This window comes from Coloeus monedula, assembly GCF_965178545.1.
Source record: "Coloeus monedula genome assembly, chromosome: 3".
Taxonomy (NCBI): Eukaryota; Metazoa; Chordata; class Aves; order Passeriformes; family Corvidae; genus Coloeus; species Coloeus monedula.
The window spans coordinates 80859955-80875447 of record NC_138783.1 but is presented as its reverse complement, the minus strand read 5'-3'; the positions used below and the strand labels follow the sequence as shown (position 1 = coordinate 80875447).

Below are 15493 nucleotides of genomic sequence, written 5' to 3'. Positions count from 1 at the left end.
ATTGTCCTTAGAAATTTATTATGAAACTCACTGAGGAAGAATCTCTAGACTTGGAATAAACCAACAGGTCTGCTGGACCAAAGCAAAGGTCCTCCTGGATCAAAGTCTAGTTCCTGACAGTGGCCAGAAAAATATGTGTTGTAAAGTATTTGAACCTTGATAGTGTGCCCCAGCCAAACCAATTTTAGTTATTTTTACCAGAGCCCTCAGAGTGGGACCAGGCTGGAATTACCCTCACTGGCTTCACCTGGCCTTTCCACCTTCAGCTGCAGCACATCAGCCCCAGGAATGTTTTTAAGCTCCAGTCTGAAGGGTTGAGGAGAGGGGTGGGATAGGTTTATATATGTTCTTTGCTGGCTTGTTCTGGGGCTAACTTGGCTGATGATCACTGGATGGGTTTTGTTGCTCTCATCATCTTGATGCTGCTTGCCTGGATCAGGAGCCTGACCTGTTAGAGCCCTCAGGAATTCATCAAGGACTGAAAGGTAAACTGTGCTAAAGTGGAAAAGAACTGGGACCGAAGGAGCTGAAAAACTAAATACCAAGACAGCAAGGAATAGATAAAAAAGGACTGTGCTGCACTAGATTAAAGCCAATCTTATTATCAGAAGAGTGGGGGTGGAGCTCATTGGCAAAATAGAAAAACCAGTCAAGCAATCTGAGATCTCATGCACAGCAGTTACAAAATGTATATGTACTGTTTTATGTATAAGTTGTAAAATGTATAAGTAGAGTAGTATGCAAAAGCAGGTAGAGTGTATAAGTAAGTAAAGTGCATGAGTAGAGTAGTATGTATATGTATAAGTAGTATAAGATAAGCAAGTGAAATGTATAGGTAGGTAGAATGTATAAGTAAGGTATTATATCAAAGTTGTGAGATGTGTGAACACAGGGGTATTTTAAACAATAAGATGTTTCTGTGTAATCATATTGATTTGTTGATGAGAAGGCGTGAGTTCCCACAAATATGGTTAGGAACTAACACAAGAAAAGGGAACTCACAAAGTGGTATTTCATTCTCTGGTGATACTTCATACTTGAGTGATAGTCACTTTCCAGACACAGAGGAGCTTCCAGTGTCCAACATGGTGTATCTTTGTCTAGTAGTTCTTGATGGATTTTTTCCTTGCATGTCTATTATATCTATTTTCAAATCTGTGTATTTTCTAGCATTTACTGCCTGCAGTAGCAAAGATAAATTTACAATGCACTATGTGAAAAGACATTTCTTTTTCAACTAATGAATCTTCCACTTGTTTTTGTTTGATGCCCTCTAGCCTCTGATGTACAGTATTCCAGTCAAATACTTCCTCAGAGCTCTCTCTTTCCTAGAGTGCCTGTTATTACTTCCTATGTTTTTCTGTCTTTGTGCACCTGTACATGTAGCTTTAGAATCAGATCAAAGTTTCTTTCTGCTGAGTAGCTCTATTTCAAGTGATCTCCTTTTGCAAGAAAATGTGGCAGTTTAACTAACACATCTTGGAAAAAGTCATTCCCATTTATATTCCTTATAAACACCTTTTTTTTGTTGGGTTTTTTTTTTTGGTTTTTTTGAGGTCAATAAGAGCATATGAAGTTACTAGGATAGAATTTCTGTAACATCATTTCTTCCAAGTTGTTTTCTTGTTAACAAGAATTCAAAATATCTAGGCCATATTAGAAAAAGCACTAGGAAGTCAGTCCTGCATGCAGCTAGGTTGCTGATGCTTTGCTGGTCCTGTTTTTCACAGATTTCATTTTTTGTTTCCCCTTTGTCTTCATTTGCTCTCCACAGACCTCTTTTCTGGTGAGGCAGCTTAGTGTTTGAAAGCAAGGTGTTTACAGGGGAAGTCCAGGCCAGCCAGATACAGTCCTTATTCACCAGAACACAGTTCTGACATTACTCCTGTTAATACCAATGGGTCTCACTGCCCTGGTAATGCAAATATCATTTTGGCAGACCTATTAATAACTCTTTATTTAGTGAGGAGCAAAACTGTACTCACACTATATGACCCAGTATTACTTTTCAGTGGGATGAAGCTTCTCTTCCCCTCTGCTCCCTTCTCCCCTGATTCGTGTTAAGTAGAACCAGAGCACATGGTTCACTACTGCTTTTAATTGATACCATGAACAATGACAGGTCAAACACTGCTAACTGGCTTTTCAAGTACATGGCTCCAAAAGCTATGTTGAGTGATACCTCAGAAGTGGCATTTTTGTCTGTCAGTAGAGGAGGAATTGGAAAAGACAGGATTTGGGATGCTGAACATGTTTGGTCAGAATACATTGCCAGAGCCCTGTGCCTTTCACCTAGCACCTCCAGGAATTCAAAAGATCCAGGAAGATGCCAATGACAATTTCAGCAGTTGCATCATTTCCAAATTATGTGTGCTGAGGCTTCAGAATTAAAGTGGGAGTTTCAGCATGGGGATTTTTCTTGAACATATTGTGTGAACAAGGTGTTATAATGGGTATATCTAATTTAAACACACTTGGCATAAAATTTTATATATGTGAATTTGTGTGTGAAAATCAAGGAGCGTGTTGAAGCCTAGTTAGAGTTACTTTCCTCCAGAGTATTTTTATTCTGAGAACAGTGCTTGAGGTAATTCTAAGTGGGAAATAACTATAAAATGGAATAAAAATGAAAAATTACCTTTTCATTATATCTGATTCCATGTGAATGGATTTTTAACAACTGGCAGGAAAGATAAGTGTCTAGCACATTTCATTAACCAATGAACAGTACACTAATGGTTCCACACTGAAATTTATGTACTACATAAAATGCATAAAATCCTTCTTTTCATCATAGAGGGAAGATAGAAATGTCACAAAATTCAAGTTGGTCCCCCATTCCTGGGACATATGCAGAACATTTAAAGAGGCATTATTTCAAAAGTAGTAGTCTTTACGGAGACTATGTCTATTTCTAGAAAACAAACCAGCCTTTCAAGACTGGAAAATACAGTCATCTGGAAAACCACTTATGCTAGACTATTTCTTTTTTAATAACTAGGAAAGTTTTGAGAGTCTCTTGAAGGCTGTAGCTTCAAGACGCTATTGTTGTTTGAGGTTTTTTCCTACCTCTTCCCTCATCTGCCACATTTTTTTAAAAACAGCATCAATGGATCACAAGTTCTGGATGATATGTTTTATTTGTAATGGTGAAATGAACACCTGACTATTAATTCAGAAGTTGCCAATTCTTGGTATATACAATATGGTATTATCTGTCAAAAAATCTCAAATTCAAGAGAGTTTCTCCTGGATGAAGTTTTTATGGTATAAAATAGTATAAAATAGAGACCTTTGAATATTCTAGCCAAAGATCATAATCAAAGCAGACATTTTTCAAGGAGGAGGGATGGGAGCCATATTTGCTTTGAATGTGTAAATAGCAGTAACAAAAATGTAAATGTAAGCTTCTGCTGCTTCATTTATATCATCAGGGAATAAAATGCTTACCTAGCTTTTATATCACTGGGAGATCATTTAATCTTTATTTTTTGTTTTATTTAGTTGATAGCAAAGGAAAATGCAAGTGCTTGTCAGGGCGCATAGATGATTCTAGATGCTCCATCCTCTGAATTAAGGGAGAGTCCTGCAGCAGTTTGGAATGAAGGGCTTACACAGCATTGCTAGTTCTTTTCTTAGCAGTTGGGAGTCTTGAAAATCCATGCTGGGTTTGCCTTTGTGCCCTTCTGTGTGGCAGAGGTTTGCATTGCCTTTTCTGAACTGTGTTTTAGGCCCATGGGAGCTTGTGAATCTTGTGTACACATGCTAATTAACTTCTGCATTCTTGAAAAAAAAGTAGAGGCCTGGCCTTTGCATGAGAGTTAATTCCTGTTCATTAAAAAGAGCTAGCAGCTTAGAAGAACTAATTAATTATATTTTTACTGCATTTTTTTTGGTACCTGAGTCTAAGACAGTCACTTCTTTTCCACTTAGAATTCAGAGAATGTCTCCTTTTTATAGTTTCTCAAGAATGAATCAGGCACTCTTTTAAAAACGTGACAGAAGATGAGGAAGCCTGCAGGATTTTCCTACATAATATCCAATGAGTGGGAGCACTATTTCAGAGTAAAGGGAAAATTCTTACACATATCTTTCTCTTTAAAGAATCAGCCCATGACCACAAGGACACAAAGAAAACAATCTCCATCCCTTGTGAAAGGGAATAAGAGAACTTGGGAATCTAGCCCTGGCTAAAATTTCATCAGCAAACTTGTGTGGGGGAAAAAGGGCAGCCAGTAACATCAAATTATTTCTGTTTTCATCTAGTCCAGCCAAGAAGGTTTCTGAAGTAGTTTGGATCGGCCTTTGTGGTCTCCCAATTACCACTTGTATAGGTTTGCCTCTGTGTGTCCTTTAGTAAAATAAATCTTCTATCTGAATTTCTGTACTGGAAAAATACTGTGAAACTCCAATGCATCTAAAACTCAGGCCACTTATGTCAAATTAAATGTTCTGCCTCCAGTTCAAAATGAACAAACCAACCATCCACAAAAAGGCTAAGGGGCAGCTAATTTGTGCAAAGACAAGGTCTCTCCTGTTTAAAGAGATGTCCTGGATTATGGCCTAAGCTACATCTGTGAGTTTTTTCTCAACTTCAGTTATGTTTTCTAAGTAAGGACATCCGATTGTAGAAATTACTCTGCAATGTGGATGGCAAATACTCAAATCTAAGTTATACTAATTATCTTCTCAGAGAATCTAATAGAGCCCAGTAATGATTTGAACAAAAGTAGAAGTTATTAGGAGATGATGTATGCATTTGCACAACAGTAAAACTGAAGAGCATAATTATCTGTTGTCCTGCAATTAATAGTTATCACCAAGTCATAGAAACATAGAATGAAGAGCACCAGGTCCAACCTGCTATTGAAAGTAGTCTGTTAGATGAGGTTACCCTCATTCCTATTAGGTCAATTCCTGAACGTCTCCAGTGATAAAATTTCCTTGGTTTGTCTAGGCAACTTATTCCAGTGGTTGTCTTCATAATGAAGAATTGATTTGTTCTATCTAGAGAAACTCTTTTTTGTTAAACAAGTGGTATTCTTTGCCTCCTGTCCTGTGACTAGGTCTCCTTGTGAAGAGTGTTCCTTTATATTCTCTAAAACTACATTACAGATAAAATTTCTGCAGCCCTTCCACAGACCCTCTCCAATGTGGCAATCCCAAACAAACCTGATTACATGGAGATCAGATCAAGTGTACAGCCATGTGCATATTTAGCTGAATACATTTAAGGAAACAAGTACACATGATAATGGTGTTTATAATAAAAGCACTTGGAAAAAAGTTTACAAAAAGTACTGTGCACTATGGTTGACATTTGCCTACCTCTGTAAGACCAAATATAATTAATTCATTATCGCATTTAGTAGTTATGTTATCAGATTCTTAGGAATATTTATCTGGTGTTTCATCTGAATTGTGTTCTGTGTTTCAAACGAAATATCTTTGTCCTAACAAACATGTTGTCCTAAGGATGTAGGTCATCCTTTTTGTCTTTGAGATCATTTATGTTAGAATATACTGTAATATTGGCCTATGCCAGCAAAGTATCCATTTACAAGTGTCTAAACACTCTGTAGACCACCTAAAAAGAAAGAAACACAGGCTTGCATTGCTACAGCCCACAGAAACAAAATACCATCTGCTGCACAAGCACTTGCATCACAATCTGTGACAAATATTTTTCAGCATCTACACATAATTGCTTCCACCTGAGAGAGTGCTCACAAATTCATATGGATTGCATAGGTTGGCTTTGAAATCTGGAATTAGGTTCACATAGTAAAGGTGTTTGTCAAGGTTTGACCCCAACCACACAGTTGCTCCCTCACTCCAAGAATCAAAAGAGTAAAAGCAAGAAAACTCATGGATTGAGATACAGACAGTTTAATAGGTAAAGCAAAACCCATACATTCAAGCAAAGCAAAACATGGATTCGTTCACCATTTCCCATGGGCAGGCAGGTCTACAGCCATCCCTTAGAAAGCCATCTTCCATCACGTGTAACAGTGACTTGGGAAGAGAAACCCCATCACACCAAACATCTGCCCATCCTTCTTCCTTCCTTGGTTTTATATACTGAGCATGATGCCATATGATCTGGAATATCCCTTTGGTCAGCTGGGGTCAGTTCCCAACCTCTTGTGTATCCCCAGCCTCCTCGCTGGTGAGGTTGGGTGAGAAGTAGAGGAGACCTTGACTCTGCTGAAGTGCTGCACAGCAGTAAGGAAAGCATCCCTATGTTGTCAGCACTGTTTGCAGAGGGAATGCAAAACACAGCCCAATGTCAGCCACTGTGAAGGAAATTAACTCTACCACAGCCAAAACCAGCCCAGTGTTTCCTACCCTGCAGGTGAAACTAAGTAGTAAGTCAAGCTGGATATGCCTTCTGTCCCGACCAGTTTAGAGGTGATCTATGTCATGTAATACCCCATGCAACCCCTAGAGCAGCCTATACAAATCACATGGAATAAAAGTTTTGCATGTATGGGAAAAATTTCAGGCTTTCTATACGTAGGTACTAAGAGGACCTAGGTAAAAGTTATTTTCCTTTGTTAAACTATGAGCAGGGATGTACACATTCTCTGCAGATTGAGTCATTTATTCCTATGATCTCTCTATTCTTCAACATTTTAAATATCTCTGGCTGTCTGTATCCTGATAGATAGTCAAGATGATGACTTCCTCAGTCAGTCATGACCATCAGGTTCACTGAGTGTCTTCAGCTCTTTTTTGCATGAATGGGAGCTGCCTGTGGTGAGAACCTTTGAAAGTCTGCCCATAATTATAATTTCCCAGACTGGCTCTGTTTTTCTGTGATCCTGGCAAGGCAGATGAAGATGTGTGCCTCAGCTACATTTAGGTAAAGGACCATTTGCAAAGCTACCTCTAGAAATCTTCCTTTGTGTAGAAAATAGAACAGGAAAGCAAACATTAAGAGTCTCTGAATTGTCTTGCAATGGTAATTCCTTTGCTTCCCATGCAGAAGCACCCTTTCAGGTTGTAATGAATTCACCCTGAATCTTGAAGATGAATGCATTGTAACTAGTCAGTATTGAAAGTTTACATTTGTACAAGAGCATAATTCATGCATCTTGTGCTTTTGTTCACTTGAAAATATTTTAGTTACTTGTTGTTCATCACAAATGTAGTTCATAACAAATAATGATACCTAGTTTACATGAAGTTTCAAGCAGTTTCCCCTGGTGAAATGGAGCATGTAATGCATTTTCTATTATAATGGATATTCTTTTGTAACTCACTAACCTTTGTATGGAAACAAAAATGTTTCTGCTACTTATCCCAAGAGAAAAATAATATAAAAATGGTATTTTTTCATATTCATTATGTCATTTATATGTGAAATGGCTATGAAAAAGAGTTATGCATGTTAGCATTAAATTTATGTTTCATTTTCATTATCTATTTTAAACTATCCATCAAAATATGTACCTACCCCTGAACTGTTTTAAAATAAAGGGGGGGTTTATCTTGTCTAGCGTTAGGTTAGTGGTTTGACTCTATGGTCTTAGAGGGCTTTTCCAACCTAAATGATTCTGTAAATCTATTATCTATTTCATCTTCCTTACACTAGAGCATCTTCTCAAAGATGGTAATTTGGCCAATCTGTATCAAGAGAGAAAGCTCTCCAGGACATGCTCTCTGTCCTTAAAGCTGGCCAGCTGCCACAGCCTGGCTTATACATACAGCAGTTATGTTCCCTTCCCAAAACTACCTACCATTTAGGTAGGAAGGATCCATACTGCCTACAGGGAATGTACCCAGTTGGGATAAGTGCCAAACTGTGCTCAGGCGTGATCAGGGGGAGTGCCAGCTGGCCAAGGCAAAAAGTGAAACTTGGTCTCGCTAACAGTATAACACAATGGGCAATCTTATTCCAGTTCTTAGGCCCGTACCCCATTGCTGGGACAGGTGTAGCTGTACACTGCACCTGTATTCAGTGATGGAGTTACCCTGAGGTGACAGTCCACCTTGCTTGTCTTGCTTATGTGTTGGTATGGGATGATTCAATATCTGGGGATACCTTTTTCAATTAAATATAAGAAGTGCCTAGATGACTGTATAGTTTAGTTCCCATTTGGAGAGCTGTCATTAGCTGAGATGAATGCCATCGTAGATGCTGTGGCTTGGATTCATCCTGCCGCTGGGAGTCAGGGATCTGATTTGAAGAACATACTGGATTCAAGTTCCCAGTTTAGTCAATGGAAAAAATAAGCATGTGTGAACTATATATAGCCAACCCAAGGTCTGAACTGACCTCTACAAGTGTCTCTTCCTCCCTGTTGGCTATGAAAGAGACCTGAACTAAAGTAATTCAGGTGGTTACTTCAGTCTAAAGGCAACAAGGTTGACTCTAGTCTGGTAAGCACACTCCTGGGGCCTGATTGCAGACACAGACTGCACAGAACCTTGGATTGCCCATTTTTTAAAATTATATAATACTTGCCCCTGCAGAGGCAAAAATATTTGGAAATATGGCTAAAGTGTAAACCATGTAGCAATGCTTGCCAGTTTGTAGTCAGTATGAAGTAATACCTCTGAAAAGTTATTTTTATTTATTTCAATCACAGGGAAACTATGAAAATTTGGATTCCTGTCTTTTAGATAAACAGACTATATCTTAGCCAAATTTTGCTAGATAAGTTTGAATTGGATTCATAGCTTGTCAGCAGCATTTGTTCCTGAAGAGCTGATAGGAGCTACAGTTATTGGAAAGAAGCTACTAAAAATCCCATATTTGTGAAATCTTCCTCAATATCTGTTAAATTTGGAAGACTTAATGCAAAACTAAGAAAAAGTTATCTAAATGAACAACTAGGGAATAGCAGTCACAGCACCAAACCGTGCTACACACAGCTTATAAACCCTGTGACAGAGAAAAGTTGTTTATTAAAAAAACAGATCTTGTGCCTATGAGAAATGCATGTAGTCTGGTTCCTCCATCTGTCAGGAACTTTTGCAGTTTATTTTACTCTTATATTATCAACAGTGCAGTTTCTACTCTGAATGCCAGCACCACTGTAATAATAGCTTCTGGTATATTTCACTGAAAATTCCTCATGGCAATACTGATTGTGGTTAAAATCAATTTAGGTTCTGTTTTACCATACCTACATGGGAGAATTTTTTATTGCTTGCAGTGTCCCCTTTGTTTAGGTGAACCCAAAGGGCAAAATTCACTACTGGTACATCTAAGCAGTAAAAGAGGACAAGAGAGCAAGTTCAGACATTGAGCCCTTGTCTGTGAATGCTGCAAAACTCATGCTGGGTCTCTCCTGTAGCTCCTGCTACTTTCTTCCAGACAATACTTTGATATAGTTCAAGTAATATTTTAATTGAGAGACTGCTTTCAAAGAAAGAAGAGACAAGGCTCCACCAGGTTGGACTCTAAGACACTGTAGTGCTCTCCCACCTCCTACCAAACTGCCTCTCAATTAAGCAATGCACAACCCAAATGTCATCCTACAGAAGTGCTGTGCAGGAGAATTGCAAGCAAAAGCTCACATGTTGTTTCAGATGCCTTGAAGAATTGGAAAACCCATAGAAAAATAACTGGTGTAATTATGTCTCAGGGCCACCACAGAGGGCCTAGAAGAACCAAGAGGCAAATATTATGGCTTGAATTCACCATGTACCATGTGACTTTAGGCAAGGGATTAGGCTTTTGTCAGTCTTTTATATAGCACTGTAGAGATACTAATAAGATCTATGCTTCATAAGTACTTCTTTTTAACACTGCAAGTATTAGTTTAATTACCCAAATTCTGTTTATCCAATTTTTTACACTAATTTCCAGGTTGATTTTACCTTCCCTTTATTTCATGATGCAGAGTGCTCAAAGAAAATCAACATTTTTCTGCATTGCAAATGAAATTGCAGGTGTAAATAATAGTAACTGAACATCTGATTTGTGTTTCATTTTAAATCAAATGCAGGTACAAAAATGTTGTTACAATTTGATGCCAAAGCTGAGTGTGGGATGTGACAGCTTACCCATATGCATATCTTCTTTTAATATGGCTCATTCATGTCGAAAAATCTGCCAGGTCCTTAGGATTTCAGAATAACAGAAAGGAAAAAAGGGGCTCATTTAATCTGCCTTTCTGATTTTTAGTTTTTTAATTAATGTCTTTTACTGCTAACTACTTAGGTTTCATTCAAAGCTCCTTTTGACAAGCCAAAGGTGATGGCAAATCTGAGAACTTGGATAAATAAAAAATTCTGCAAAGCTGTTGGTTGGGTTCTGGTATCAGTTTTTAATGTCTTTCATCCACGTGCAGTCTTGTGCCCAAAGTGTTTGGGGTTGGAGCACACAGCATATCCTGCTAAGCGTGCAGCACAGATTATATGGTCATTTTATTCTTCAAATACAGCCCCTAAAGAAGATTTGTAGTGAAAAATGTTCATATTGCAGTGCACTGTAATGTACCAAACAATATTGATTTAAAATCATCCGCTAGTGAGGCCTCCTGAACTTTGGTAAAAGGTTTGAACTTTTCAGTCACCATGAAATTATTCTGGGCAGCTGGCCAGGTCCTAAATAGGTTGTGTGTACATCAGTGGCAAAGCTTTTAATTTGGAATTATTTATTTCAGTCCGTCAACCGAAATGAAAGAGTTAGAGCACTGCTGTAATTTTTTTAATAATTTGATTTTATTGAAATACAGAGTATTTAAGTGAATTTCACATACATTTGCCTCACAAACCCTATGAAAACGGCGTCTTTCACTCTTTAAGTTTGGCACGTTACTGGCTCCTCTTCTGTGATCAGAACTAAATGAATAGAGGACAAAACAAAAAGTTAGGATGGGTAGGTCTTAGCCTTTAGACATTGTTAATTCTGTATCTCCTTTGGCATGTTCACACCAAAGATTAATAAATAAAACCTAAAAATCATAGAGAAAAATTTCCCAATATTTTGTTTCAGTTTATTGGGTTATTTGGGTCTAGCTGTTGCTAGAAACATTCTGCACCATCATAGCCCAATTTCAACATAATCCTGTACCTTTAAAAATGTACGTGTTTGTCAAGTGTTAGAGAAAGTTGAAATACAAAGGTTCTAAGCAGCAATACAAAACAGGATGTGTGTCATGTGGAGCAACAATTACACCCTAAGTGCATGGAGAAGAACTCAGGGAAGCTAAATGCCTCATGCTCCCCAATATGTAATATTATCACAGCATGAGTAATTGGAGATATTCTGTAGAACTGCCTTGACTTTAAGTTATTTTAAAGCCTATTTTAAAGCATTCCCCTATCCCCTTCTTTACCTTTTGAACTATACGGGTCTCCTGCATTCAAGCTCTCCCTGTTCTGTTCTGCATTAAGACTTCAGACAGCATTGCAATGCTCTCTATTCTGTATACACTGACTTGTGAAAACAGGAGTTCATAGCTGTAAGTGACATTGTTTGTGCTAAAAATATGCATATTTATGCAATGTTTTCCTGTTGAAAAACAAGTCTCGGAAACTGGAAACCTTTTTTTCCTCTTAAAAATAATCCCTTCCCAAAGCTTTCAACAGTACAATGTTGCAGAAAAGCCATGTTAGATTATCCAATTAATTTCCTTGTCAGTGAAAGATTTCTTTTGGCAACGCTCTGACATTTCAGGGGTTCTGACTAGTCTGATTTTGAAATGATGAGGCACTTCCCTCCGGAGATCTCTCTGAACACTTAGAGATTTCCCCATAAGGCTAGTAATCTTTATTCTCATCGTAGAAATCCTATTTCTAAATTTCGTTCTCTCATTCCTTTATTTAGTGTACACTATTGTATACTTGAAATAATTTGTTTTCAAATACTTCTTACATAAATTTACATCATCCCTCCCGGTCTTACTTTATTATCAGGTATGGTAGATGTGGAATAAATATTGGGACCCTTTAGTCTTTCTCTTCTTATTTCTCCCTTGTCCCAGTTGGTTTACACAGCCCCTCCCCCTCCCCCCCCCCCCCCCCCCCCCCGCCCCCTCGGTTTCATGGCTCTCTTCAGCACTACTTTGGCTTGTCAGTGAGAAAATGGTAAAATGGCATTTAGAAATTACTGCATACCCAGATATGTTCTCTTCAAAGCAGCACAGAGGGGAGCTGTGGACTTCCGTATCATTTTTCGTACCTCTGTAACATCTAACCAACAGAGCTTGGTTGTGAACATAGCCTTTGGCTGGTAAGGTAATTAGTGCCCAAATTGGCCTTTTGATGCTGTATTGAAATCCAAGTTCTTGTTTAGTTTCTGCTCTTACTCTTTATGTAGAATTTTTTCAGTCTGTTATTTCCTGCCACTATTTCTAAATGTGTCCTCATCCTTGCCCAATGTGGTATTTGCAATTCTTCACATTTTAATATCGTGTGTGCTAATGTCATCATTTCTTCCTTTTAAGAATCATTAATAAAGCGATGAAACAGGACTGGACACAATACAGATTTATTCAACATTTCCCTTTTATTCTGAATCAGCTTTGCCATTAATCATTAGTCTTTGTTTGTAGCTGTTCAGTTTTCTTCAGTTTTCAGTCCACATGACAACTTATATCCAACCAAATATGAATTGATTTTCAGTTTAAGCTGTCCTGTGGCTGGAAGTGGTGATGTTGCTGATAGCATGACAGTGCAGCAGAGCAGATTTTCTACTATAGCATGCTGTGGGAACATGCATTTCACTAGGCAGGGCAAATGAGAGTTAAAGCTCTGTTTGAATTCCTGGGCAATTGTCCCTGGTAAAAATCTGTAGCTGATGTCTATCAGCAGTATTCCCTGCAGGTGTTGATGGTGAAAATGTTTTCTAAAATTTAAGCTTCTAATCCTTTGCTTACAAGCAGGGGTGAGAAGGATAACTGAAATTTCAGTTGCATGCTTGTTGAAATAGTATACAGTACACATACAGTTTAAAATAAATGTGAAAATTAATTTCATTGCTGCTTTTTGACTTGGTATTTTGTTGCAATAACACAACTGAATTGCTAGGTAAGGTAATCAGAATTCAGGAATCATCTCTATATCATATCTTTTTCTCTTATATCATTTGATTTAGCTATCATCTGTCCCCATAGATTTATCTGCCTTTTCTGTATTTGGATGGGTGACATTCCATTGAATAACTGTTTGTGGATAATTATAAATGCAACATTTGTTATATGATTTGCCATAGCTAAGTATTGCTGATGTAGATGGATTCTTTTGAGTTCTGTATTATTACTTATGATACTCACCTAAATATAATTGTCCTGTTATTTTGTGTTCTGGGAGCTGTATTCTCTTAAAATTTCTGCCTTTGAAATTGCTGTGTTGTCTTCGAGTATGAAAGAGCTGTCAGCATATACAGAAAGATGTGCCTAATAAGAAAAGACCATGGGTGGTTTTTCAATAAAAAGTGTTAAAATCTGTGAAGAAAACATAGAAATAAGCATATTGAAATAGGACATTAATATGCTTTATATTTTAAAATTAAAATTATTAGCAATCCTCCTATTTTATGTCTTGCAGTTAAAGGCACAGTATTGTTAGGTATTTGACATCTTCTAACACAAGCCTTTAATGCGTATCAAATTTACCTTCTGTAGGTCTTTGCTGCCATCTTCTGTTTCTTTAAATGGTTGCCGTTGTTATTATTTGGATTCTGAAAATACTAGTGGGGTATTACAGAGCAAAATTTCCTTTTCTGTATATTTTTTATTTCCTTGTTTTCAGCTAAAGCAAAGTGAAGCTAATGCAGATACAAAGGAGAAGCTTCCATTGCGTCTACGCATCTTTGAGAAATTTCCAAACAGGCCACAAATGGTGAAAATCTCAAAGCTTCCTTCAGATTTCACAGTTCCAAAAATAAGGTATTGAAATATTTCCTTTTCTAGTATGCTGTAAACTTTTCTGGGGCCATATAATACCCAAAATATTTAAATTTTTTTTTCTTGTCTGTTAGGCAGGTAGTTCAGAAAATAAGCGAAACAGAAATAACATAGGCATTCAAAAGATGTGGCATTTTGGGTTTACCTCATTTCCCTCATTTGGGGAAAAAAAAAAAAAATCCTAGCATTTCTTATACCTTATTCATGAAAGCACCTAGATTGACCAGAACTGACACAAGTACAATATAATTAAAAGTGGGTTGTTTCTCCTCTTTCATTTGGCTCTTAGTTTCTTGACTCACATAGACAACTAGCAGTCTAATGGATTCTCATGTAGGTTTTTAAAGATAAGGGTGAACTGGCAGCGAATCATTAGAGGGGGTAAAGCAGACCATCCAATACCAGTTAGTCTGTGATGACCTTGTCCCTTACTTGTATTTGCATAGTTACCACTTTCCTGTGAAACTCACCTTAACTAAAGATCAAATGCTCAGTGATCTACTAGATCATTCTTTACTGTGGGGGTGGTGAGGCACTGGGGCAGGTTGCCCAGAGTAGCTGTGGATGACCCATGCCTGGAAGTGTTCAAGGCCAGGCTGGATGGAGCTCTGAACAACCTGGTCTAGTGGAAGGTATCCCTGCCCATGGCAGGCAGGGTGGAAGAAGATGGTCTCTAAGGTCCCTTCCAACCCAAACCATCCTATGATTCTGTGATCATCAGTTACAGTAAAATTATTTTTGCTTGGTGTCATAAAAACCTGACAGAAATCCAAGGGCTTCTCTAGTATATACATGCTGCAAAGTCTGCTGACACAGCACAAGCTGGCTGGTCAGGTCCTCTTCAGGTCTGTTTCAATATCCTCAACAAGCACATGCCAGAAGAGAGGATGATGTGAAAGATTCCTGCCATTCTTCTGAGTCTCCTGAGGTTACATTTCTTTTGATTAAATTCACAGGAAAGGTAAGGCAACTGGTTTGACCTGTGTGTAGTACCTTAGCTGAACAAAAGGAATAATACTGGTCAGAAAGGTCAGGAAAAACAACCTTCCAAACTTCAAGGAAACAATCCTAGATGTTTTACTTTTAGTATCAAAGTACCATTTGGTTATATCTGGAGGGCATTCTTCTCCTAGTCTTAAGTCTTTTTTTTGGTATTTCTTTCTAGTTATGTTTTTCCCAGCATATTCTGTACTCACTCATGATCCTATTAACTACTTCAGACTAGCACTAGCAAATCATACCTTTAAATCTGAAGCTATTGTACTATGTAGTAATACCTCTCCAGAGAAAAATTAGCTGTGACATAGTTTACACTAAAAAGAGACAACTCTACTGAACTTAAACTATGGCAAGATGAATGTATATTTGTTTTAAACAGAAATGTCTCTGTTTTAAACATGGCATATGTGAGGCACAGAATTGCTGAAGTGCCTTAATACTGACATTCAAAGCAGTTATATGAACAGATGTTGTTTGAAATCTTCAAGAGAATTTCATGCAGAGGGTATGTTTCCTTTGGATTATATCAGGATTTGATTTACATTGAAGTAACAACTTGCTGTTTAATGAGCTCAAAAGAGCTGAAAACTGCAAAAGGCACTTGAAATATTTAGCACCTTAATTGGTCA

The 15493-nt window shown here is 37.7% G+C and overlaps 1 protein-coding gene across 2 annotated transcripts in view; it reads left to right on the top strand.

Annotated features, from left to right (window-relative positions):
- Positions 1–15493, top strand: part of NALCN (sodium leak channel, non-selective) — a gene marked incomplete at both ends in the record, with an annotated part of 224145 nt that overhangs the window by 152155 nt on the left and 56497 nt on the right. For both annotated transcript variants that reach the window (XM_082278001.1, XM_082278000.1), the window contains one exon: positions 13711–13847. In XM_082278001.1, the coding sequence (XP_082134127.1) occupies positions 13711–13847 (137 nt within the window). The remainder of the gene's footprint in view (positions 1–13710; positions 13848–15493) is intronic.